General features: G+C 40.2%; 1 protein-coding gene across 8 annotated transcripts in view; it reads right to left on the bottom strand.

The window, feature by feature from the left end:
• Positions 1–24,762, bottom strand: part of LOC132886573 (transmembrane protein 241) — a 140,247-nt gene that overhangs the window by 99,605 nt on the left and 15,880 nt on the right. For all 8 annotated transcript variants that reach the window (XR_009654707.1, XR_009654708.1, XM_060921396.1 and 5 more), the window contains 3 exons: positions 19,176–19,201; positions 17,486–17,537; positions 14,994–15,042 (listed from right to left, as the gene is read on the bottom strand). Coding sequence is in view for 6 of the 8 variants with exons in the window: in XM_060921396.1 (XP_060777379.1) it covers positions 14,994–15,042; positions 17,486–17,537; positions 19,176–19,201 (127 nt within the window). In the remaining 2 variants the exon portion in view is untranslated. The remainder of the gene's footprint in view (positions 1–14,993; positions 15,043–17,485; positions 17,538–19,175; positions 19,202–24,762) is intronic.

Raw genomic sequence — 24,762 nt, 5'->3', positions numbered from 1 at the left:
CACTCGCGCGCTCTGTGAGCTGCGCAGGGCCGGAGTGCGCACCCTCCAGAGGGCACTCGCTGTTCAGGGCGGAGTGATTTGGAGCGCAGGATGCCTGCAGAGCCGAGCGTATCCGTGTATTGGCGTTGCTGTGTGCAGGCGAATCGTGTATTGGTGTTGCTGTGTGCATGTTAATCGTTTTAAAAACGTTAATTTGATGATCCGCTGATACGGTCTAATGTAAACCCCACCTTAGTTGAAGCTAGACTCGCCAGCACCAAGAAAAAGGTCTCCCAGCAGATGGACTTCAAGACAATAGTTCAACCAAAAGACTTATCGGAGCTTGACCTCATAACTGTGCAGGAAATGGAATTCTCCCCCTTTGGTGAAACAAACCCAAGATAAAGTTTAATCGAACTGATGAATGAACCAAACAAAATGATTCATTCATTTTGAACTAATCTTTTGTATGACTTGGGAGTAACAAGTTGTCTCAGTGAGCGATTCATTAATTTTTCCCTGGGCTGCACTTCATCACTCAGGCTCAGACTCAGGCTCAGACCGTTCATGAACAGGTCTTTCTGGTACAAGTCTTCCGTTCACTTGTATACATGACCACTTCATATTCTTACTGTACGAATGATCAATCCATTCATGAATTATAACTATGGGTCTTCGTGTCGGAGTCTCTCATTCACTTGTCACATGACATCTTCATATTCTCAGTGTGGAACGGGGAACATACAGCTAGGTAAGAGAGAGTACCAATGAGTAGAGTTTCTGTTTTATCTGTGTTCAGTCTGAGATAGGTTGAATCCAATGGGGAAGCCATGGCTTAAAGGTTAGAGAAGCAGCTTTGGGACCATAAGGTCGCTGGTTTGAGTCCCTTGAGCAAGGCAATCCCCCAAGTGCTCCCCAAGCTGGTCTGGGTATGTCATACATCGCGGTGGATAAGAGTGTCTGCTAAATGCCTGTAATGTAATTCATCAATGTAAGCACTACTGATCTGTTCACGAAATCATAAGTGGCTTTGAGTCTGCATCTTCCGTTCACTTGTCACATGGCCACTGCATATTCTTAGTGTAGGACCAATTGATTCGCTCATGAATCATAACTATGGGTCTTTGTGTTTGAATTTCTCATTCATTATTCACATGGTTACAACAGTAACATGACCAATGCTCTTACTACTGGTGAGAAAAGCTTGCTAAAGTTAACTGGTCAACCAGAACATTTCTGTAGTTAGCTAGCTGTGTGTAATGTAGCTACTGAATGGATGTTTAATTTGCTTTTCCACTAGAATGAGTTCAGACACTATGGATCTTCGAAGACCAGATAGACTAAAGTGAACAGCTATCAAACAATGAACAGAATACATTTTTTTTAATTGATGGGTGCAGTGCTCTAATAGTCAGTCATTTCAACTGAAATGGAAAATTTCTCAGGTTTCTGGGAAGGGACTTCCATAATTTTGGAGCTGTGACACAAAGCTCTACCATCAACCATTTTGATGGCGCTGGTTGAGGCGACATGCAGCAGCAGAGTGTGTGTGTGTGGTGGTGTTTTATTTGTTTTTATTGTCGTCTATCATTGTTTTAACTTATGCTACAATGTTCATGGATCTCGTCTCATAAAAATGACTTACCAAAAGGCTGATAGCTCTCATCTTCTCCTTGACACTTTGTTTTGGCCCTTTGAGTGGGCACGGTGTGTTCCCTGAGTCACACCAGTACGGATGGGAGTTTCTCCTGTTACTCCAAGACTCTGGTGTGGGAGCTGTGGACACCGCGTCCTTCCCTGCGGAGATCATCCGTCACCATGATTACTCTCTGGGGAGTAGGAGCCTGGCTTTCAAGCCCACATATGGAGGGAGGAAGAGGGGCAGACGTGGAGGAGTTCGGCGGTGGCTTAAAAGACAGGGCCACTGGAGGATCCCCCTTCCCTCGATTATCCTTGCTAATGCACAGTCTCTTCGAAACAAGGTGGACGACTTGCAAGCAAATGTCAAGTTCCTCTCGGAATATAAAAGTGCTTGTCTCATTGCCCTGACCGAGACATGGCTCAAGCAGCAGGATCTGCAAGCCAATCTGGCAACAGACGGCTTCGGGGAACCGTTGTGTCTTGACAGAGACCCTTCAGTGATGGGAAAAATCACTGGGAGGTGGACTCTATTTATATATTAATAAAAAAAATGGTGCAACACTTCTGTAATCAGGGAGACATTGTGCACCCATGATATAGAACTTCTTTCTGTCCCTTTGCATCCGTTTTACCTCCTGAGGGAGTTTCCACAAATATTTATAACTCTGGTGTATATTCACCCGAAGGCAAATGCTGTTAATGCTACACGGGTCGTTGTGGATACAGTCCACAGGCTTCAGAGCATCGCACCGGACGCTCCCACTTTTGTTATGGGGGATTTTAATCATTGTAAACTTGGGAAGTCACTTGCAGACTTTCAACAATATGTCACTTGCCCTACGAGGAACATGAGGTGTCTGGATCTTTGTTACGGCTCCATAAAAGGTGCTTATAAATCCTTCCAGAGCATGCCTCTGGGCATGTCCAACCAAAGTGTGGTTTATTTGTGTCCGATGTACAAACCTGTCCTGAGAGAAACAAAACCTGAGTGGTGTTTGGTTCCGGTCTGGTCAGCGGAATCTATTCAGCGCCTCCAAGACTGTTTCTTCTGCACGGACTGGGATTCATTTATGGATACATATTCAGATCTGGATGAACTGACTGAGACCGTCACCTCATATATTAATTTCTGTGAGGACCTGATAGTTAATTTCCTTGGAATTTCCATCTTTTCCAATAACAAGCCATGGGTGTCTAAATCTGTTAAAAACAATCAATCAGAAGAACATCAGTTGTAATAAGGGGGACATCACCCGCAGCAGGGAGTTACAAAAGCAAGTTAAGCGTGAACTTAAACTTGCAAAAATTATATATAAAAACAAGGTACAAACCCTGTTAATTTCTGGTAACTCTCGGCCTGCATGGGAGGGTGTTAAATCCCTTATGGGCATGCAGTCTAGTAAGAGCCCTATTTCCCTTGCTGGTATGTCAGATTCTGAGCTTGCTGATGATCTAAACAGTTTTTACAATCGTTTTAACTCATGATTTTAGTAAGGAGCTGTCGGTATACAGAGATGCTCCCCCGATACAGATGGACATACCGGTAGTTATCAATTGTGATATTGTTTGTAAACTTTTTAAGGGTGTGAAGGAGAGGAAAAGTCCCGGACCAGACAACATTGGGGGCAGACCTCTGAAGAACTGTGCAGAGCAGTTGGCTGGCATCTTCACTTTTATCTTCAGAAAATTTCTCCAGCTCTGCAGGGTCCCTTGTCTTTGGAAAGATTCCATTATTGTGCCGATGCCCAAGATTAAAACACCAAAATCCCAAAATGACTTTCGGCCTGTTGCGCTCACTTCTTGTTATGAAGATTCTTGAGCGGATTATAAAGGCAGAGATCTTGGGCTCAACTCAGAGTAGTTTTGACCCTCTGCAATTTGCCTACAGAGCAGGGAGTAGTAGTGTTGATGCTGTTAACACCCTACTCAACCTGGTACTGGACCATCTTGAGGGGGTACATACTTTTGCTTGTTTGCCTTTTATTGACTTTTCTTCTGCTTTTAAATGTATACAACCACACATTTTAGCTGATCGTCTTAACACACAATCTTGACCAGGGTATAGTAAGCTGGTTAGTTGACTTTTTAACTGACCGACCACAGAAGGTGAAGGTTAATGGTGTTTTATCTAATGTACTTTTATCCTCCACCGGCTCCCCCTTTTATTTATTTTATATATAAATGAGTGCAAAAGTCAGCATTCTGATAGACACATTATTAAATTTGCTGATGACTCTCTGACGTGTCACTTCTCAGCAATCAAGATACCAATCACGGTCCAGTGGTGAGTGATTTTATTGATTGGTGTGAATGCTCATCTCTGAGCATTACTGTCTCAAAAACTAAGGAGATGATTATTGATTTTAGGAAGAAGCCTCCATCTAATTCTCCTGTTTTTATTCATGGCCAGGTGGTCAAAATTGTACAGCAGTACAAATACCTGCGTACTATCATCAACAGTAACCTGACATTTGAGGCAAACACTGATGCAGTTTGTGCAAAGGCCCACCAGCGCATGTACTTTTATCGAAAGTTGAGAAGTTTTAGTGTGGATACCTCTTTTATGAAGAGGTTTTATTGAGTCTGTTTTAACCTTTTATTTGCTGGTTTGGGTCCCTCACATTGAAAAGACAGGAACAGGTTGAACAGCATTGTGAAAATGTGTGGTAAGATTGCTGGGATCAACTTTGAGGAGCTCTCTGTCTTGTACAGAGTTAGAGCCACCAGGAAAGCAGAAGCTATCCTAGCTGACCCCAGTCACCCACTGTTTTATGAATATAGGCTGCTGCCTTCTGGTCGTCAGTACTTGGTACCAAAATGTAGGATGAACAGATTTAAAAGTTTGTCACTGTAACTATTGGTCTCATAAACAACAGTCTGTCATGATCGGTCTCCCTGTAATACCTGTGCACCTTGTTTTCATTATGATTGCATGCTGTACATTTTGTTGTATTGTGTTTTATTCTCTGCTGGCTGTACAACAAATTGCCCCTCATGGGGATAATAAAGTTTACTATACTATCCTATCCATGGAAGAAAGGCTATAGTCCGGGAGCCAAAGGCCCAAATTTGGCTGAACCTGGCTTCGTCGGTTCAAGTTTTTTTTTTTGCTGTTTGTTGTTGTCCAAGGTCTACTCATTAAGATAAGAGAGGGTGCCCGGTGATATCCCTTGGGCAATTCCGGATATTGGCCCTTTATTGTTGGATGTGCTGCAGTCATAGCCTAAATTCTGACATTTTGACATTCTTCACTTTATGTTCACCAAAGTCTATATATCATATTTTTGTGTTTGTTAACATAATAGGATGAGTTTAAGGCCTGGGGGTGGGGTTCCAGCCATGGTTGGGGGTGTGGCCATGCAATTGGGGGCGGGGCTTATACCAAAAAGCCCTTTATTACTCTATTACTTTGGTTGTTAATGCGAGCCTTAAATTATTAGGCATACACTCCATTGTCATCCTTGTGTTTACTTCTGCAGGGGCATATGAGGGACACAATTAGCTAATTCAAGCCAACTTGTGTAGCTATCTTGCTAACTCTGTCAATCACACTGCCCCCAAAAGATCACAGCACGCATAAGCTAAGCAGAGAAACTATTTGACTGTAATCATGAAAGAGCAGTGACATGTACTCACTGCTCACCAGTGAACTAGACCCATAGTTTCACAACACTGGCTAGCACACCCAACCCTCACCTAGTAAATGCTAGTCACTGATTTTTTTTTAAGCTAATACATTAAGCTAATAGATTGCTTATTTTTACAATATTGACTGTTGAAATAGTAATGTTCCTGGTTCCCTAGTAAAATTCAGGGCATTGTCCCCGATTCACCCCCACTCCAAACCACACTGCTCTTCCACTGACTAGCACGACTTTTAAAACGTTGGGGAGTAAGGTTTACTTAACATTCTCCTCTGTACTAGCTGGCATCCAGTACATAAGCATATTTTTACAGACACTAAGCAATTGCAAAGGGTTTAGAGGTTTTTTTGTTTTTTTCCATCTGAACTCTTAGTTCTTTCCTTAAATAGTTTTTGTGTTTTGTGTGTGTTTGCATACTGTATGTAATTATTTTACATAATTATTGCTCATTAGTGTGTGTGCATGTGTGTGTGTGTGTGCATGCATGCATGCACGTACATGCTTTATGTACTGTAGTTCTTGTATCAAAATTGTTAATTTTGCAAATTTATGAAAAGGTCAATTACACGTTTGACTAATTTGAATGACAGTAAAGCGTGAATACTGTACAGCCAATTTGGTTAATTGAAAATCAGTATCTTTTGCTATTCTTGTGTGTGTGCGCGCATGCTGTATATGCCATTTTGCATGCTTGATATATTGCATACTGTAGTTTTACATAGTGGATCACTGGTGTGAGTGTATATGCATGCTGTATATAGTTATATTGCATGCTGTATATAGTTCTTTTACATAGTGGATCACTGGTGTGAATGTATATGCATGCTGTATATATTTCTATTTCATGCTGTATATACAGTAGTTCTTTTACATAGTGGATCACTGGTGTGAGTGTATGCATGCTGTATATAGTTCTATTGCATGCTGTAGTTCTTTTACATAGTGGATCACTGGTGTGAGTGTATACATGCTGTATGTAGTTCGTTTACATAGTGGATCATTGGTGTGAGTGTATGCATGCTGTATATAGTTCTTTTACATATAGTTATTGGTCATTTGTGTGTGTGTGCATGCTGTATATAGTTCTTTTGCATGCTGTATAGTTCTTACATAGATATTGATCATTATTTTGTATTAACTGTAGAGTTTATGTAATACTTGTATAAAAATCGCTAATTTGGAAAAGTTATGAAAGGGTTAATTAATCCACATTTGATGTATTTGAATGACAAATATAGAGAAAAATGTGAATACCTATCAGATACAGCCAACTTGGTGCATTTAATATCAGTATTTACACTGATATTTTTTTTTGTATTTTCTTCCATTATTTGGGCATATAGGGCATTAAAGGGTTAATATATTAAATTGCCCAAGGGATATCACCGGGCACCCTCTTAAATCTTGAAGAGCTACCTCAAATCTATAAGATAAAGCAAAAAAAAAAAAAAAACTTTAACCAAAAATTCCGGGTCCGACCCCATGGCTCCCAGACTACTATATTTGGACAGCACTAATAATCTGGATTCAGTTGTCCTTAACACGTGGGAAGTGGTGTAAGGATGTACCAGGCCTGTTAAACAGGTAAGAGCAAGGCTATGAAGGGCCTTAAAAGTATAGAGCAAGAGTTTATACTGAATGCAAAAAGAAACAGGCAATTAATGTAGATCATATTGATTATGGTTATATGAGCTGTACGTTTTGTAGGAGGGTCTGACTGGGAGGCTAAAAAGAAGGGCTTTCCAGTAGTTGGTCAGTCACGTAATGAAGGCATTTCAGCATCTTCCACTGAGAGAGAGACTTATGAAGGTGTGGAATGTTGTTTTGTTGTATGTTGTAGAGGGAGTTTATATGAGATTTGAAGAGAAGATTCAAGAGCATTTTATCGAAAAATGACATGGAGGTTCCTTGTGGTTTGTGTGAGACTCGTCAATATCACAAACTGAGAAGGCTGCCTAGGTAAAAGGGATATTGTACCAATGAGTACATTACAGGCACTAAGCAGACACTTATCCAGAACAACAAACAACATACCCAAAGCAGCCTGGGGAGCAGTTGGGGGTTAGGTGCCTTGCTCAAGGGTACTTCAGCCATTCCTGCTGGTCCAGGGAATCAAACCAGCAACCTTTTGGTCCTTTCTCTAACCATTAGGCCATGGCTTGCCCATGCAGTAGAGCTTCGGTTTTATCTGTGCTAGTTTAAATCCAAGCAAGCCTTAAGTGGAAACTTGCTCTTTAAATCCACAAGTGAGTAAAAACACTCTGGCAGGACCAAATTCTTTTTGGAAGCCTCATCATAGATACAGATAATGAAGGGGGTGGGAGGAATGTGTTGCACCTAGTAAAGATTTGCATACTATCAGTATAACAGTGAAATCCCAGGCCATAGTGACAAATTATTTGACCAAGTGACAGTATGCACATTATAAAAAGAATGGGTCCAAAGACAGAACCATGTGAAACACCTTGCTTAACCAGATGAACCACTTCCTGTCTTTAAGATAAGAGGTAAACTAGGCCAGAGTTGTACACCAATGATGCCAGTAGCATGTGATGACATCACGTCAAGTGCAGAACTGAGAACAAGGAGGAGCAAAATATTAAGCAAGCCTGAGTCTATAGAGACGAGAAGATAATTAACAACTCTAAGAAGTGCTCCCTCAGTACTCCATAATGGTCAAAATCCAGACTGGAATGGTTCATAAATATTATTGAAATTAAAATGAGACTGCAGCTGGGAAACAACAACCGTCTCAAGAAGTAAATGGGAGGTTAGAAATTGACCTAAAGTTAAATCAAATTGTGTGCGTCAAGATAATGTTTTTGAGGATTGGTGAGACATATGCTAATTTGAGCTCTTATGGAAAACCCCAAAGCCAACATAAATGTAACTGATAAAATGTATAAGGGTAGGGATAACAGAAGGCATGCAGTTTTTAAGGATGGAAGTAGGAACAAGATCAAGCTAATAGAGGAAGGAATTTGATTTCTTACTAAGTTCAGGCACAACAGTTGGAGTAACATGAGTGACAAAAGGTTTGGCAGGTGTTCTAGAAGAAAATCATAATGAAAAGGAGAATCTCTTATTCATGAAATGTTTAAGAAAGGAACTGCCTGGTCATCAGACCCAGACAGCACAGCAATAGGTGGATGCACAATACTATTAACTGTAGCAAAAGTTGTCTTAGGGCCTCTGCATGCTCTTGCGACAAGGCTTTCGCAGATAGCTTTTCGCAGACAGTTGTAATTTATCGTTGAGCGGGGAGTAATAGGCGTGCGCGATGTTATTCACCACCACAATGCAAGGGGGCGCGAAGTCGTGAAATCGCTAGGAGTAGTTGGTGGGTGTGGTTAGTGGAGTGTTTATCCTCCGGTTACTTATAATGACTAGAACTGGAGTCGTATAGATGTACGTACTTCCTCACTTCCTCGATCAACCGCTCTTCGTGCTGCTCCATCTTCGCTCGTGTTTTTAAAAATGGCGGTAGTGAAAACAAACCAAACTGGGAAAGTAGGGAAGCGGGAGTGCGTGTACAGCGGATGTAGAGTGGACCAATCAGAGCCCTCTTGTCTGCGATGCTGTCTGCGAGGCTTCTGCGGTGGTCACAATTTTTGGGAGGTGCACGCAGAGCGTCTGCGAAGGTGGGGGGGCTACGCAGACGCCATCTGCGAGGACTGCGTTGTCAGCATAAATTGGCCTTTACAGTGCTGTGAAAAAAGTATATACCTCCTTCCTGATTTGTTCTATTTTTGTCACAGTTAAATGTTTCTTGTCATCAAACTAATTTTAATATTAGACAAAAATAGCCCAAGTAAACATAAAATGCAGTTTTCAAATGATGATTTCATTTATTGATGGGGGACTACCCAACCCTATCTGGCCCTATGTGAAATAATTACCTCCGCAACCAAAATCAACCTCAACCAAACAATTAACCAAATTTAATTGATAAATGAAATTGAGTTCAATTTCACTAGCCACACCCAGGCATGACCTGTTCAATCTAAATATTACATAAACAGAACCAGGCTGGCAATGTGAAGATCTTAAAAAGATGCCAAGAAGGAAAGAGTTACAAGAACAGATGCGCAACAAAATAACTGAAATTTATCAGTCTGGAAAGGGTTACAAAGCTATTGCCAAGGCTCTGGGACTCCAGTGAGCCACAGTGAGAGCCATTATATATAAATGGAAAAAATTTGGACCAGTGGCGAACCTTCACCCCAGGAGCGGCCGGCCTTCCAAAATTCAACCAAGAGTGCCTCGACGACTGATCCAGGAGGTCACAAAAGAACTGCATCTACAGAACTGCAGGCCTCAATTGCCTCAATTAAGATCAGTGTTCACGATTCTACAATAAGTAAGGCACTGGACAAAAATGGCATCCATGGGAGAGTTGCAAGGTGCAAACCACTGCTGACCAAAAAGAATGCAAAGGATCATTTCACATTTGCCAAAAAGCATCTTGATGACCCCCCAAGACTTTTGGGATAACATTCTCTGGACTGAGGAATCAAAAATAGAACTTTTTGGAAGACCTGGATCCGGTACATCTAGCGTAAGGCTTCCAAAATAAGATCATCATACCAACAGTCAAACACAGTGGTGGTAGTGTGATGGTCTGGGGCTGCTTTTTTGCTTCAGGACCTGGATGACTTGCCATAATTGATGGAACCATGAATTCTGCTCTTTACCAGAAAATCCTGAAGGAGAATGTCTGCCCATCAGCTCATGACCTAAAGCTCAAGCGCAGCTGGGTTATGCAGCAGGACAATGATCCAAAGTGCACAAACAAGTCCACCTCTGAATGGCTCAAAACAAATAAATAAAACTAAGGTTTTCTAGTGGCCTAGTCAAAGTCCTGAATCCAATTGAGATGCTGTGGCAAGACCTTAAACAGGCAGTTCATGCTTGAAAACCCTCCAAATGTGGCTGAATTGAAACAATTCTGCAAAGAACAGCAGGCAAAAATTCCTCCACAGCAATGTAAAAGACTCATTGCAAGTTATTGCAAATGTTTAATTGCAGCTGTTGCCGCAGAGGGTGGCCCAACCAGTTATTAGGCTTAAGGGGGCAATTACTTTTTCACATGGGTGATGCAGGTTTTGATCAACTCTTTAATTTCAGTAAATGGAGTGATAATTTAAACAGCATTTTGTGTTTATTTACACCTTTATCTTCTATTAGACTTAGTTGGATGACCTAAAACTTAAATGTGACAAACAAAAAAAAGGGGGTGGGGGTGTCAGCAGGGGCAAATACTTTTTCACAGCACTGCAGGTCTACCTTTAGCAGGACATTTTAAGGAAGAAATACAGGATAGGAGGTGTGAGTTGCATTAAAGGCGTTTCTGTAAAGCTTCATGTGATCAGAATAAACAGAACTAGTTTTCTTATATTAGTTGCTCCAGCTGACCAGCAGCTTTCATGACTCGGAACTCAGGTATGAGGAATAACAGGATGGCACACACCTAGCCTTAGGGGCAAAAGCTTCAAGAACTTCACAAACAGAGGAGTTGCAGAGAGACAAGATCTGATCAAGGCAGGAGAAGAGGATAAACAAGAGGCATCAAGGGCAACAGAAAAGGACATAGTCAAAAGATTTTAAATTTCAGTATTTGTTGGTTAGCTCAAAAGGAGGAAGACTAAGACTGAAATCAATCAGGCTGTGATCTGAAATACTACTAGGCCTGAACGATATATCGTTATCATATCTATATCTAGATATGAACATTCAAGATATTAATATCGAAAAAGCAACGATATAGACGATATAGATTTCCCCTCCTCGCGCTCGCCCTGCATGTACAGCTCTGGCAGTCACAACAAACATTTTTACGATTGCCCTTGAATGCACTGCTAAGGCCAGCCAACAACAAACCTTATTTCATGCTTGGTGCGGATCGACAGCTGAAGCCAATCAATGACAAACATAAGAGGGCGGGAGTGAGGGAGACGGAGACCGACGCGCGCGCACACTACAGACACAGTGGGGAAATTAAAAAGAAAGAAAGAAAATGGAGTGCGGAAGATAATGCGGCCAGTGGCGGTGCAGAATCTGACTTCGTGCCAAAACATAAATCATCCTCCATTATTTGGAGGTATTTTGGATTCAAAAAGGACGATGTTAACCAGAGTGAGGTGTTGTGCAGGTCGTCTCATCTCTCATCTCATTATAGCCGCTTTATCCTGTTCTACAGGGTCGCAGGCAAACTGGAGCCTATCCCAGCTGACTACGGGCAAAAGGCGGGGTACACCCTAAACAAGTCGCCAGGTCATCACAGGGTTGACACATGGACACAGACAACCATTCACACTCACATTCACACCTACGGTCAATTTAGAGTCACCAGTTAACCTAACCTGCATGTCTTTGGACTGTGGGGGAAACCGGAGCACCCGGAGGAAACCCACGCGGACATGGGGAGAACATGTAAACTCCGCACAGAAAGGCCCTCACCAGCCACGGGGCTCGAACCCGGACCTTCTTGCTGTGAGGCAACAGCGCTAACCACTACACCACCGTGCCGCCTTGTGCAGGTCATGCTTAGCAAAAATTGAGACGAAGCAAGGTAGCACAACAAGCATGTTTCACCACCTGAAACAACACCATCGCATGCTGCACGAAGAGTGTCTGACAATGAGAGAAACACCAGGGACTTCTCAGTCATCCCAAAATAAGCTAAAGCAAAGTTTGATTGCTGATGCGTTCAATAGCGTTACACCGTACGAGTCGACGTCCACCAGACAAAGAAATTACAGACACTATAACATACCACATTGCAAAAGACATGGTACCTGTTCTGTTAGTAGCAAATGCATTTTCTGCATACAGTTGTGATCTTTTGAAGAATACAAGATGTTGCACTTCAATGCACTTTCAATGTTCCACCAGCTGCTGCATTTGTTATTTATTGTTAAAGCAGAGCTGCAGTAAAATGTTTGATTTGTAATTTATTTATTCGTAATTTATGTTAATGTTGATGACTGGCAATGAGTTCTTAAAAATAAAACTGCACTTTCCACATTTTTTTTATGATGTTTTTATTTTTCTGAAAAATGCTTGGTTTTCACCGAACCCGTAGTCATACCGTATCGTATCGATATCGAGATATCTGGCATGAATATTGAGATATGAAATTTTGTCCATATCATTCAGCCCCAATACTACCAGGAGTCCCCTGCACTGAAACATCAACAGACCTGAAAGCGCAGATTAAATCCAGTATATGTTCACCTGAGTGTGTGGAGAAAGTGACATGTTGCTTGAAGTTAAAACACTTCACCAATGATAAAAATTCATCAGTAGTGGAGATGGAAGTTTCTTTACCTCAACTACCCCAAGTCATCAAACAAAACCAGAAATAAGGTGAGGCAATTAACTGGAATCAGAAATAAGGCAATTCACTGGAATCAGAAAAGAAAGTAGCCTGGGTTTTTGGTAGATGATAAATGATAAGGACTGAAGGTGGTCCAACAAGTTTCAAAGCAAGATATATGATTCTACATAACGCCTGTGATAAATAAGGCATGTGATTTTTATTTTGGATCTGAAATTTTATTGAGTAACAGTCTATAACTGCTTTTACACAGGTACTTGCACTGGAACAAGTTGCCCCGGCACAATTTCTTGTCTAAACACAATTTGTTCTGGAACAATTTGACACCAGTGGGCACAAATTGCTCCACTTTATGAAGTGGTGCAACTTGTTCCAGAACATCTTGTTCCGGGTGCAATTTGTTCCCACTTAACATCTAAACACAACTGGTGGCAGGTAAGAGAGCTTGTGTGTGCGCGGTAGTGTTCATCCGGGTACTTTATCATCCGGACAAGACTGCTTAACAGCAAATTCAATGGTCTTCTCAAGTGCTTTTCCTTGTCAAACTTCTCTGCCTTTAAATGATGGAGTCAAGCGAATCCCAAGCCAATCGCAGTGATAACTAGATTAAAAAGTTGTTGTTCTTATCCTCATCCAGTTGTGAGGAGATGCAGACACCCAGTTGGATTTGGAGAAATCGGGCTGCAGTGAGCCAATTTACCTCCAAATCACTGAGTGTTTAAACAGAAACAAGCAGTGAGAGGACAATAAAGCAAACTAAAAACTAGATAGAACTCGACGCCAACGGCGTCGATGGGGATGCCTCCACCCGGTAGATTACACGCCTTAAGTTGTGATTTGGGGATGGACATTTGACCTCACAGTAATCTTGACCTGGTGAAATTAGCCTTGGAGATATTGTGTTCACAAGGTTTTCGGACAGACATTTGACCTCACAGTGACCTTGACCCTAGAAAATCTAATCAGTTTATCTTTGTCCCCAAATGCACAAAGGGTGAAAGTTTGGTCAAATTCCTTTGATTTGCCTTGGAGATATTGTGTTCACAAGGTTCTCGGACAGACATTTGACCCCACAGTGACCTTGACCTTAGACCTTTTGATCTCAAAATCTAATCAGTTGATGTTTGTCCCCAAATGCACAAATAGTGAATGTTTGGTGAAATTCCTTTCATCTGCCTTGGAGATATTGTGTTCACAAGGTTTTCGGACAGACATTTGGCCTCACAGTGACCTTGACCTTAGACCTTTTGATCTGAAAATCTAATCAATTTATCTTTGTCCCCAAATACACAAATAGTGATTGGTGAAATTCCTTTCATCTGCCTTGGAGATATTGCGTTCATAAGGTTTTCGGACAGACATTTAACCTCACAGTGACCTTGACCTTAGACCTTTTGATCTGAAAATCTAATCAGTTTATCTTTGTCCCCAAATGCACAAAAGGGTGAATGTTTGGTGAAATTCCTTTCATCTGCCTTGGAGATATTGCGTTCATAAGGTTTTTGGACAGACATTTGACCTCACAGTGACGACCTTAGACCTTTTGATCTCCAAATCTAATCAATTCATGTTTGTCCCAAAGCGCACAAATGGTGAAAGTTTGATGAAATTCCTTTCATTAGCCTTTGAGATATCGCGTTCACAAGGTTTCGGGATGGACGGACGCATGGGCAGACGGACAACCTGAAAACATAATGCCTCCTGCACCTTATGGTGGCGGAGGCATAACAAGCTTCTGATCATTGATTTGTGCATGTGCACTTTTGTATTTACCTGTCTAACCTCCAGTCTGCCACCGATGGAGAGTGAACATGAAAGAAAGTGGGCACAACTTGTTCCTGCTGCCCATGTAAAAGCAGCTTAAAATAGGACTCCCCAGAGGTGCAACAGGAAAGCATCAACCTATCTTCTGGAAGTTGCGAGTTTGAATCTGTACAATGCCGGGAGCCCAAAGAAAGCAAAACTGGCCATGCTTTCTCTCTCTTATCAAATCAGCAACACGAGCCAATCATGGGTGCCTGAGTTTATGCATGCAGAAGGGGGTGGAGAGCACTTTCCTTTAAGTACATTACGCCACCCCCTACCATTACATGAGGAGCACCTTGAAGCATGAGCCTGCAATCGGCTGCAGTATGATATGATGGTTGGTAGCTGTCATATGATAGGGGAGAGGATTGGCCATGACCAAATTAGAGTGCGTGTGTCTGGGAAAAAAATCCAAAAAAATGAAAGATTTTTATAATACGTCAAATTATGACTACATACAAAATCCTTGGGTACACAAGAATAAAATAACACCCATGTTCATACACGGAGAAAAAGAAACCATTACCATAACTAAATTCTATACTGTATATCTTTCAACTACAAAATTAAGTAAACAGACTCACCAACACAGCAAAAGTGGATGACAGCCCAGACATAACCATTTAGCCCAAACTGAAATGGAATGAGGTCATTATGCAGAGGACAACCAAAAACCCTTTTACCATTATGCAGGTCTGTCATCACTAATTACAGTGCTCAGCGTAAATGAGTACACCCCCTTTGAAAAGTAACATTTTAAACAATATCTCAATGAACACAAACAATTTCCAAAATGTTAACAAGACAAAGTTTAATATAACATCTGTAACTTATAACGTGAAAGTAAGGTTAATAATAACTTAGATTACACTTTTTTTTTCAGTTTTACTCAAATTAGGGTGGTGCAAAAATGAGTACACCCCACAACAAAAACTACTACATCTAGTACTTTGTATGGCCTCCATGATTTTTAATGACAGCACCAAGTCTTCTAGGCATGGAATGAACAAGTTGGCGACATTTTGCAACAATCTTTTTCCATTCTTCAACAATGACCGCTTTTAGTGACTGGATGCTGGATGGAGAGTGATGCTCAACTTGTCTCTTCAGAATTCCCCATAAGTGTTCGATTGGGTTCAGATCAGGAGACATACTTGGCCACTGAATCACTTTCACCCTGTTCTTCTTCAGAAATTCAACAGTGACCTTAGATGCGTGTTTAGTTATGTTGGAAAAGTGCACGACGACCAAGGGCACAGAGTGATGTTAGCATCTTCTCTTTCAGTATAGAGCAATACATCTGTGAATTCATGATGCCATCAATGAAATGCAGCTCCCCGACACCAGCAGCACTCAGGCAGCCCCACATAAGGACACTGCCACCACCATGTTTCACTGTAGGCACCATGCATTTTTCTTTCTATTCCTCACCTTTGTGACGCCATACAGTTTTGAAGCCATCAGTTCCAAAAACATTCATCTTGGTCTCATCACTCCAGAGTATGGAGTCCCAGTAGTCTTCATCTTTGTCAGCATGGGCCCTGGCAAACTCTAGGCGGGCTTTTTTGTGCCTGGGCTTTAGGAGAGTCTTCTTTTGTGGACGGCATCCATGCATTCCTCTACACTGTACGCCATATTGTGTCACGGGAAATAGTCACCCCAGTTTGGCTTTCTACTTCTTTAGATAACTGCAGTGAACTTGCATGCCGATTTTCTTCAACCCTTCTCATCAGAAGAAGCTCCTGTCGAGGTATTAACTTCCGTGGATGATCTGGATGTCTCTGAGAGATGATTGCAGTTTCATCTTTCTTAAATTTTTGTACCACTTTTACTACAGTATTCTGACTGATAAGTAAAGCTTTGCTGACCTTCTTGTAGCCTTCACCTTTGTGGTGTAAAGAAATTATTTTCTTTGGGGAATTCTGAAAAGACAAGTTGAGCATCACTCTCCATCCAGCATCCAGTCACTAAAAAGTCATTGTTGAAGAATGGAAAAAGATTGATGTTGCAAAATGTCACCAACTTGTTCATTCCATGCCTAGAAGACTTGGTGCTGTCATTAAAAATCATGGAGGCCATACAAAGTACTAGATGTAGTAGTTTTTGTTGTGGGGTGTACTCATTTTTGCACCACCCTAATTTGAGTAAAACCGAAAAAATGTGTAATCTAAGTTATATTATTAATCTTACTTTCACAGTACAAGTTAAACAGATGTTATATTAAACTTTGTCTTGTCAACATTTTGGAAATCGTTTGTGTTCATTGAGATATTGTTTAAAATGTTACTTTTCAAAGGGGGTGTACTCATTTACGCTGAGCACTGTAACTTTGTCCCTGTTCTCAAGCTGTCAGATACGCAACCCCACCTCCCCTGCCCCAACTCCACCAGTGAGGGGCAACAAACACCCTCCCCCCAAGGAAAATGCCTATTTATTGCTTTTATGTCTATTTATTGCATTTCTTTTTGTGTTATTTTGTTCTTATGCATCTATTTTATTCCCTGTTCCTTGTGCATTTTGCATTGCCAGTACCGCGAGCTACTAAACTGTGTTTCATTGTTTCTAAAGCAACAACAAAGTTCTATCTAAAATAGTAACATTACATGAGGCTCAGATGTAAATAGTTCCTATGAACCTGCAGAACAATCAGAAAGGGGTTAGAAATAATTCTTTTAACACAAGAATTAACATGGTTCTGGAATAGTTTTACCATCTGAAATCACAACATGCTTTATAATATGCATGTCATTCATTTTAAGCAGTTCCTCATAGAAGTGTAGGGCCAAAAAAACCCCCCCAAAAAAACCAACCACCCAGCACAACTTGTTGCACATTGGACAAACTTGCCATTATCTCCATTTTAATAAATAAATAAATAAATAAATAAATATTAAGATTATACTATATATAAATAAAATATACATTAAAAATATCAGGTGTAGTTTGAAGATGTGATTTCATTCACTGTGAAAAATGTTTGCTAATGTGATTGGACATGGTGTAAGAACACCTGCAGACCTTAACACTCTGCTTTTATTTATATGTTGCTGTGTGTGTATAAGAGAAGTTATTTTACCTGACGATTTTGAAGTGCAAGAGTAATAGCTGACATCAGCATCAGGTTTTCACTTGAAATAATTACAAAATCAAAATTACTTTTGAGAGAACTGCAAATAAAAAGCATCCTTACACTGAGAAATATCAACTTCCTACATTCAATGAAATATTTGTAGAACACATTTAACAACAGACAGACAACGGGCCTCACGGCAGAACATTTCCATATTCTCCTCTTAAATTCCTCTTTTTTCGCCTGGTGAGCTTGAACCACGTCAGATTCAGTAAACACTTCTAAATTCAGATAACCGTGTAAATGACCCTGTGCAATTATCAAACCTGGAACTGTTAAACAACTGTGTCTGATCTTTTCCGATGTTGGTGTCTGATGCAGTCCTGAACAACCAGGAGATGTTGAAAAGGTCTTCAGACTACGTGTTCCATATTAGAAAAATGTCAGACGTTCTAGCAGGCATAACTGCAGTGTCAAAAAGTCACGTGAATAAAATATTAAACTAATAACTAAAAAGACATTGAATATTTCCAATTAGTTACAGCATGATAGCCTACCCAAAAAACATGCAATTAGTTGCTGCCTAATCATGATGTCATTTTGATGGTGTGGTCCATGTTGGGGGTCATGTGGCATATTCTGTGAAGGCACTGGACATGGTAATGGAATGCCTTCATCTGTTGCAATATTATGCAATACACATCATGCTAAAATATCTGACATGCTTTCTCTGGGGTATAGAACAGCCTGCCATCAGCTTTGTGAAGGCAAATCCACCTGGTTCCTACGAAAATAGTTTACATGGCGACAATTAACAGTTAGCAAGTCATTCACCAATAAGCCAACCATCTCCATGGACACCTTGCACATGACACATCCCAAATGCACCATTTTGCAGCACAAAGGAGTCGTGCACTTCCTCAGGCCAATGAGCAACGACATTTAGCAAGTTGTATTGTTCATCTGATATAATTTGAATGTTTATGGAATGATACTGCTTGCGATTGAGGAATGGGAATGCTTCAGGGGAAGGAGCATACGGTAGGTCCCAAGTTTCCAACTTCCAAACGCTGGTCCATTTTAGAGTTTGTTGGTTGTTAGACTCCCGATAATGAACTATATATGTGCACAAGCACTGAAAAACTGAGTTTTTCATAATATTAGTTTTTCCCCTCTTTACATTAATGTCGTCATTAGGCTATATGAATAAATTTAGAATCATATTATAATTTGAATTGTCAACATTATCAAATAGGATAAATGCCACCATAATTATGAACTATATAAGATTTCCAAAATCAAACTTGTTTCAAAGTAATGAAGCATGCAGTTCATTAGTGAGAATTGCACATGACTCCTACAGTAAGTCTGGACCACATGTCAACTGTGTTTGTGCCCAAGAGAAAATTCTAAATATGATAAAATTGATGAATGCGGAAAATTTTCCATAATGACTCGCACTTAAGAACGAATCTGTTTGTACAAATAGTTCTTGCATGAGGCCCATTGTCCATCACATGTAAGTGGTATAATAATAATAATTTGTAAATTCTAGGAAAAAAGGACTTAAAAATGGAAAAGCTCTACATGTAAATGCAGCAAATACCTGTATTTTTATTGTACCCTAGTACCACTTATGTAAAATAAGTAACTAAGAAATTTCTATATTCCTGAATATAGATGATAAAATCCTTACCTGAAGGTCTTCATCCATGATGATCTCTTTATAAAGTCAAGCCAAAAAAAAAAAAAATTATATATATTTTTTTCAGGGTTTACTGTTCTTGTGTAAACTTAGTTCCAATGTACAGAACTGTGTAAAAGTCTTGGGCACCCTATTTTTATACAAACTTTGTTATAGATGTCTATTTTATGACTTCTACATTATCGAGTCAGTACAAACACATTTGAGTTCCAAACATTAATTTTCCAGCATAAAATTAAATGTTACAGGAGAAAAAAAAAAAAAAAAGTTTGTATCTGAGCAGCACATCATATATAAGACACTGTTTCTCAACCACTGGGCTGTGAAGCGCCATCTAGTGGGCCATGAAATTTTTTCAAGTTGAAGTTCATTTTTTACTTGTAGTAGGGTACAATTGCTGGGATGCATCCGACGTCACATCCGCCTTATTAAGCTACAGTCATACTGCAGCTCGTGATGGGTCATCAATGAAAATGAGGCATTCTGGTGGCTATAGAGATCTTGCAGTCACGTGACCGGAAAGTACACAACCACCATCTTGTCGGTCAAAAACACAGCTGAATACTGCTGCACTTGTGTACAGAATGGATCAATTTCAACCGACGGACTACACGGCTCATTTTTCTAATGAACAGATAACTAGATATATGTCTAAAATAAACGATCTACAGATTTGTGACCCTTATGGCTTACCGGACGGAGTTTTCACGACTGGATTTTGAACTGCCAGCGGAATACACGGACGTGTATAATTACCTCATTAACTTTCCCTCGCTGTTCAGTGGTGAAGCACTGCCTATAAATCTCTGGACAGTTATCTTTACAGAAATTCAGGATTTGTCAGTGACTCAGATGTGTCATCTTGTAAACAAGAATCCTCACTGGACGGGTAAGTCACTTAAGTATTGAGTATAGCACTGACCAGCCGATTATAGAATAGAATAAGGTAATTCCAGCTGTAATTCCAAATCGTCTGTCTTGTTTACATGGATCTGGCGTTGGAGAGGTAGAGGCTTGGCAGTGGAGGTTTGAGTGGCTGTTTTCTGAGCTTAGTCAACAGGCCGGCTCTGCCTGTAGCCTCGCTTTTGCTTCCGCTCCCAGCACCGCCTCCTTCACTTTGCTTCCGATAACAATCCACGGAGACCCCGCTGGTCTCGCTATCTCGTCCGGAATGTTGTGCATGTGATGGAAATCGCTACAAACTGTCATTTTCTGCTGGAAACCAATGTCCAGTAAGTCCATACGGTTGTAGTGGATATTGAAGTCCGGTACAGACGAACAACACGCAAAAATAAACACAAAAAACATAAAAAACGTGCACAGGTAGGGAGAACTCGTAGCCGCAGCCGTTGTAGTAGAATTGTATATAGTAGGTTTTTCCAGAAGAAAAGGTAGAAGTAAAAGCAGAAGTAGAAGGCGGAATATGGCGTTTGACCGACAAGATGGCGTCTGTCACAATCTGGATCGGCTGTGACGTCACATGCAAGTGCTCCATATTAGTGAGCTAAAAGTTGTACACAGTAGGTGAACACTTGACTGTCGCCCCTTGGTGCGCTTGAGTCTGGCGCAACTCGAGGGTGTTGTGCGCGCGCTTGGGACCTGATCGTTATGCGAAACATCTGGTACTAATTTAAGTGCAATCAGCAGACTGTCTTCACAGAAGCTTTGTGAAGCATCATCACTGTTGTTTGTTTCTAGCCATATTTATAATGCTGTTTAAATATTCGGCTTTCTGTTTTGCAACTATCATGCCTACTAATAAACACACTTCCTGCATTTAGAGCCATCTACCTTGTAGTGTCTTGATCCCCAGATCTTTAACCCAGCCACATATAAAAAGTTGTATGCCTCTATGCTCTTCCAGGTTTTCATCTATTTGTCTGTGGAGAACAATGTCTGCAGCACCAGGTAGTTTGAGATGTTGGGGAACTCAACAGATGGATGATTTTCCAACTCCTAGGAAAAATCCTTCTTTGTTGGCCTGTAAGGATCTATCCCCTTGAGTGGTTTCTATATCCACGTCTTTTGAATATACTTCCTGGTTTTAATAACTTGCTTGTTTGCTGTACACAAACACAGAAATAAAGTTCTTGTGTTAATCGACCAGACTTTACTTCTGGATCATTAATCCCTTTTGACTGAGATTGCCACGCATGCATGGTTTTATGTTTGCTTCTGGCACATCCAGACAGTTTTAAATACAATACCTATAATTAAAAACAGTTTTTATTGCATATATTTAATTAGTAGGCTCTCATCTGTAACAGGGAGTGATGTTGCATTTTGTTGCTACACTTTACAGTAGATTATTAGATTCTAATAGAATAGATAAGACAAAATAATTGGGGATTTTTTTTTTTTTTTTAAATGGGCCCCAACTCATTACAAGTATGAATAGGTGGGCCTCAAAGCAGAAAAGGTTGAGAACCCCTTATACAAGAGACCACTTTTCAGCTTAAAAAAAGAAAACATAATGAAGGCTACTGGGTTTTGCTGCAAAATTAAGAAGCAAATGTGACAGTCCAAGTGTCCAGAAGAACTGTGGCTGGTTCTGCAAGATGCTCAATAAAACCTACAGCTCATTTCCTTATAAAACTGCATTAATTGTACCTGAGTATTATTTTTTTTAAAGTAAAGGATCATCTCACACCAAATATTGACTATTTGATTTATTATGGCTCACTGCTGTTTATAGTATGGTTTTAATGTTGAAACATTTCATTTATTTTTTTAAGCCATTTTTGGTCTATGGCATTTCTTTCCACATGTCTAAGCCTTTTGCACAGTACTGTATATCTACTTGGATATTCAGCAAACTTGATCTAAGTGGCATGTTGGCAAATGATAGAACACATTCATGGCCTATAGTTTTGTATACATCTAATAAAGTCTTAAAGATTATATTAAAATAGCTTGAAGATTAGTCTGGCACTGTGACAACTTATGAAGTGTTCTGAAACTTTAATCAGAATACTATATATCATTTGTGCATAGCTGTTTGATATTCATTTTAGGCACATTATTCCTTTCCAGTGTAATTTTACCATTGTTACTGTGGGTTGCAATAACTAATACGGCCATTCATTTCTGTTCATTGTTAAAATTCCCAGAGAAATTTGTATTTTATGCTTTGCATGTTCTGTGTAAGATCATCAAAAAACAGCCAAGCATGCATATAGAGACAGAGTGGATGCTCAGTTCAACACCAGTACCAAAGCCAGCTGTGCTTCAATTTGCCCTGTCTCTTTCTAGGATGTGCTAAATGCTTTACTCTTTGCACTTTTCACCCCCCAAAAAAATCCCCAGGAAAAATCATTGAATTTACCTGATTTAAATGAGTACATTAGTTGTACATAAATGAAATGAGTTGATTATTCAGCCTGGACAGGACTGCCCGCCCAAAGCCAGTTGATTGACAGCTTGGTCCCTCAAGCAAACAAACAAACAAACAAACAAAAAAAAAGCAATACAGCAAAAGGGGGAAAAAATAGGGAAAAGCAATAGGGACTAGCAAAAGCAATAAAGAACATTTTTTTCTTATTCTTTATTTGCATTTATTTTCTTATTTTTTTTTAAACATTTGTCTTATTAATTTGCAGATTTATTCCTTTTTTAATGGCACTCCTGTGACTCCACACCATAAGTATTTAGACAGTGACAATTTTCAGAATTTTGCTTCTATATACCACCACAGTGGATTTGAAATGAAGCAGTCAAAATATGATTTAAGTGTAGACTTTCAGCTTTAATTCAAGCAGTTTTACAAAAAATGCATCAACTATTTAGGAGTTACAGACATTTTCTACAGCCCCTCCATTTTCACAGGCTCAAAAGTGATTGGACAATTCAGTGATAAGCAGATTCATGGCCATGTGTGGCCGGTTTCCTCATTATTTCACTACGAATTAAGGAGATAAAAGGTTTGAAGTCCAAAGAGGTGTCAATGGAAGTGAAGGAGGCCATCATTTGGCTGGAAAAACAAAACATACCCATCAGTGAGATGGCAAAACTTTAGGAGTGGCCACATTCTTAATAAATAAATAAATAAAATACTTAAAAAAAAAAGAAAAAAGAATGCACTGAGGAGCTCAGCAACCGCAAAAGGCCTAGAAGACCATGGAAGACAACTAAAGCGGATGATCACAGAATTCTTTCCTTAGTGAAGAAAAACCCTTCACATCATCAAGCCAAGTCAAGAACACACTTGAGGACATAAGCATGTTGTTGTCAAAGTCTACAAATCAAGATGTACAGAGGGTTCACTTCAAGATGCAAACCACTGGTAACACTCCAGAACAGAAAAACCAGATAAGACTTTGCTAGAACACATTTATAAAAAAAAAAAAAAAAAAAGCCTGCCCAGTTCTGGAACAAGATTCTTTGGACAGATGAAACCAAGAATAACTTGTACCAGAATGATGGATAGAGAAGTGTATGCAGAAGGAAAGGATGAGCTCACAATATTGCCTTCTGGCTCTCCTCTTTTAGTTATGCTGTCATAATTAGTTTTGCCGGAGTCCCTGCTTGTACTCAGCGCAAAATGTATACTGTTCCTCCTTATTCAGGTGACATTGGGCATACCTAACAACCTGTGTTTTCTCTTCCCGCCAAAATCAGTCCCTCTGAGTTACATGTCAATCCTGAGATGCTGACCTCTTCTGCTCCTCAGACCTGCCTGATCCATCCTGATGCCCTATGTCTGGTTGGAGTCTCATCACATCACTCCTGTGGAGGACAGCCCCATATGGACAGTTGAAAGTCACACTTGGAAGACGCTCTGGACACTTACAATAATGCTTTTATGGCTGAGGACTACAGTTGACTTACTAACTTTAGGACTGCAGTTGTCATGAGCAGTTTTGCACTCAAGTTTCCATTAATGAAGAGTAATAACATCAATGAAACTGACTTCATGTTAAAATTGTTAATGTTATAGTCATGTTGTCTGGTGTTGCCCAAATGAGGATGGGTTCCCTTTTGAGTCTGGTTACCTCCGCCAAGGAGGTTATGTTTTCGGTAGCGTTGGTTTGTCTGTTAGCAGCATTACGGAAAAAGTTATGAACGGATTGCTCTGAAATTTTTTCCAGAGGTGTGACTGGGCACAAGTAACAATCCATTAAATTTTGGAGGTGATCCGGATCACCTTCTGGATCCTGGAGTTTTTTAAAGGATTCTTTATCATTGCGAGATAGGCCCATTTTTGGAATTTGTGCATATAACTCCATAACAAATGACCAGAGTGTTTGGTGAAAAAAAAAAAAAAAAAAAAAAAAGGATCTCCATGAGCTCTATAAAAGTATCAAAGTTTGATCTGGATCCAGATAAAATTCTGGATACTATGATCTAGAACACACAAAAATGAGGGGGTCGTTAGAATTTTTAAACGCTGTAAGGTAACAAGTGAAGATACAGACATGCAACCAACACCAAATTGTAGCCAAGACTCTGCTGAATCAGTAGTATGTCAACGGATTTGATGCATCTTCAATAGCTACGGAGCTAGATCCAGAAGAAAACCGCCATTATGGAAATATTTTCTTGCAAATAACTTTTGAAGGGTGGCACGGTGGTGTAGTGG

This window comes from Neoarius graeffei, chromosome 5 (assembly GCF_027579695.1).
Source record: "Neoarius graeffei isolate fNeoGra1 chromosome 5, fNeoGra1.pri, whole genome shotgun sequence".
Classification (NCBI taxonomy): domain Eukaryota; kingdom Metazoa; phylum Chordata; class Actinopteri; order Siluriformes; family Ariidae; genus Neoarius; species Neoarius graeffei.
This window is presented reverse-complemented; position numbering and strand designations above follow the sequence as displayed.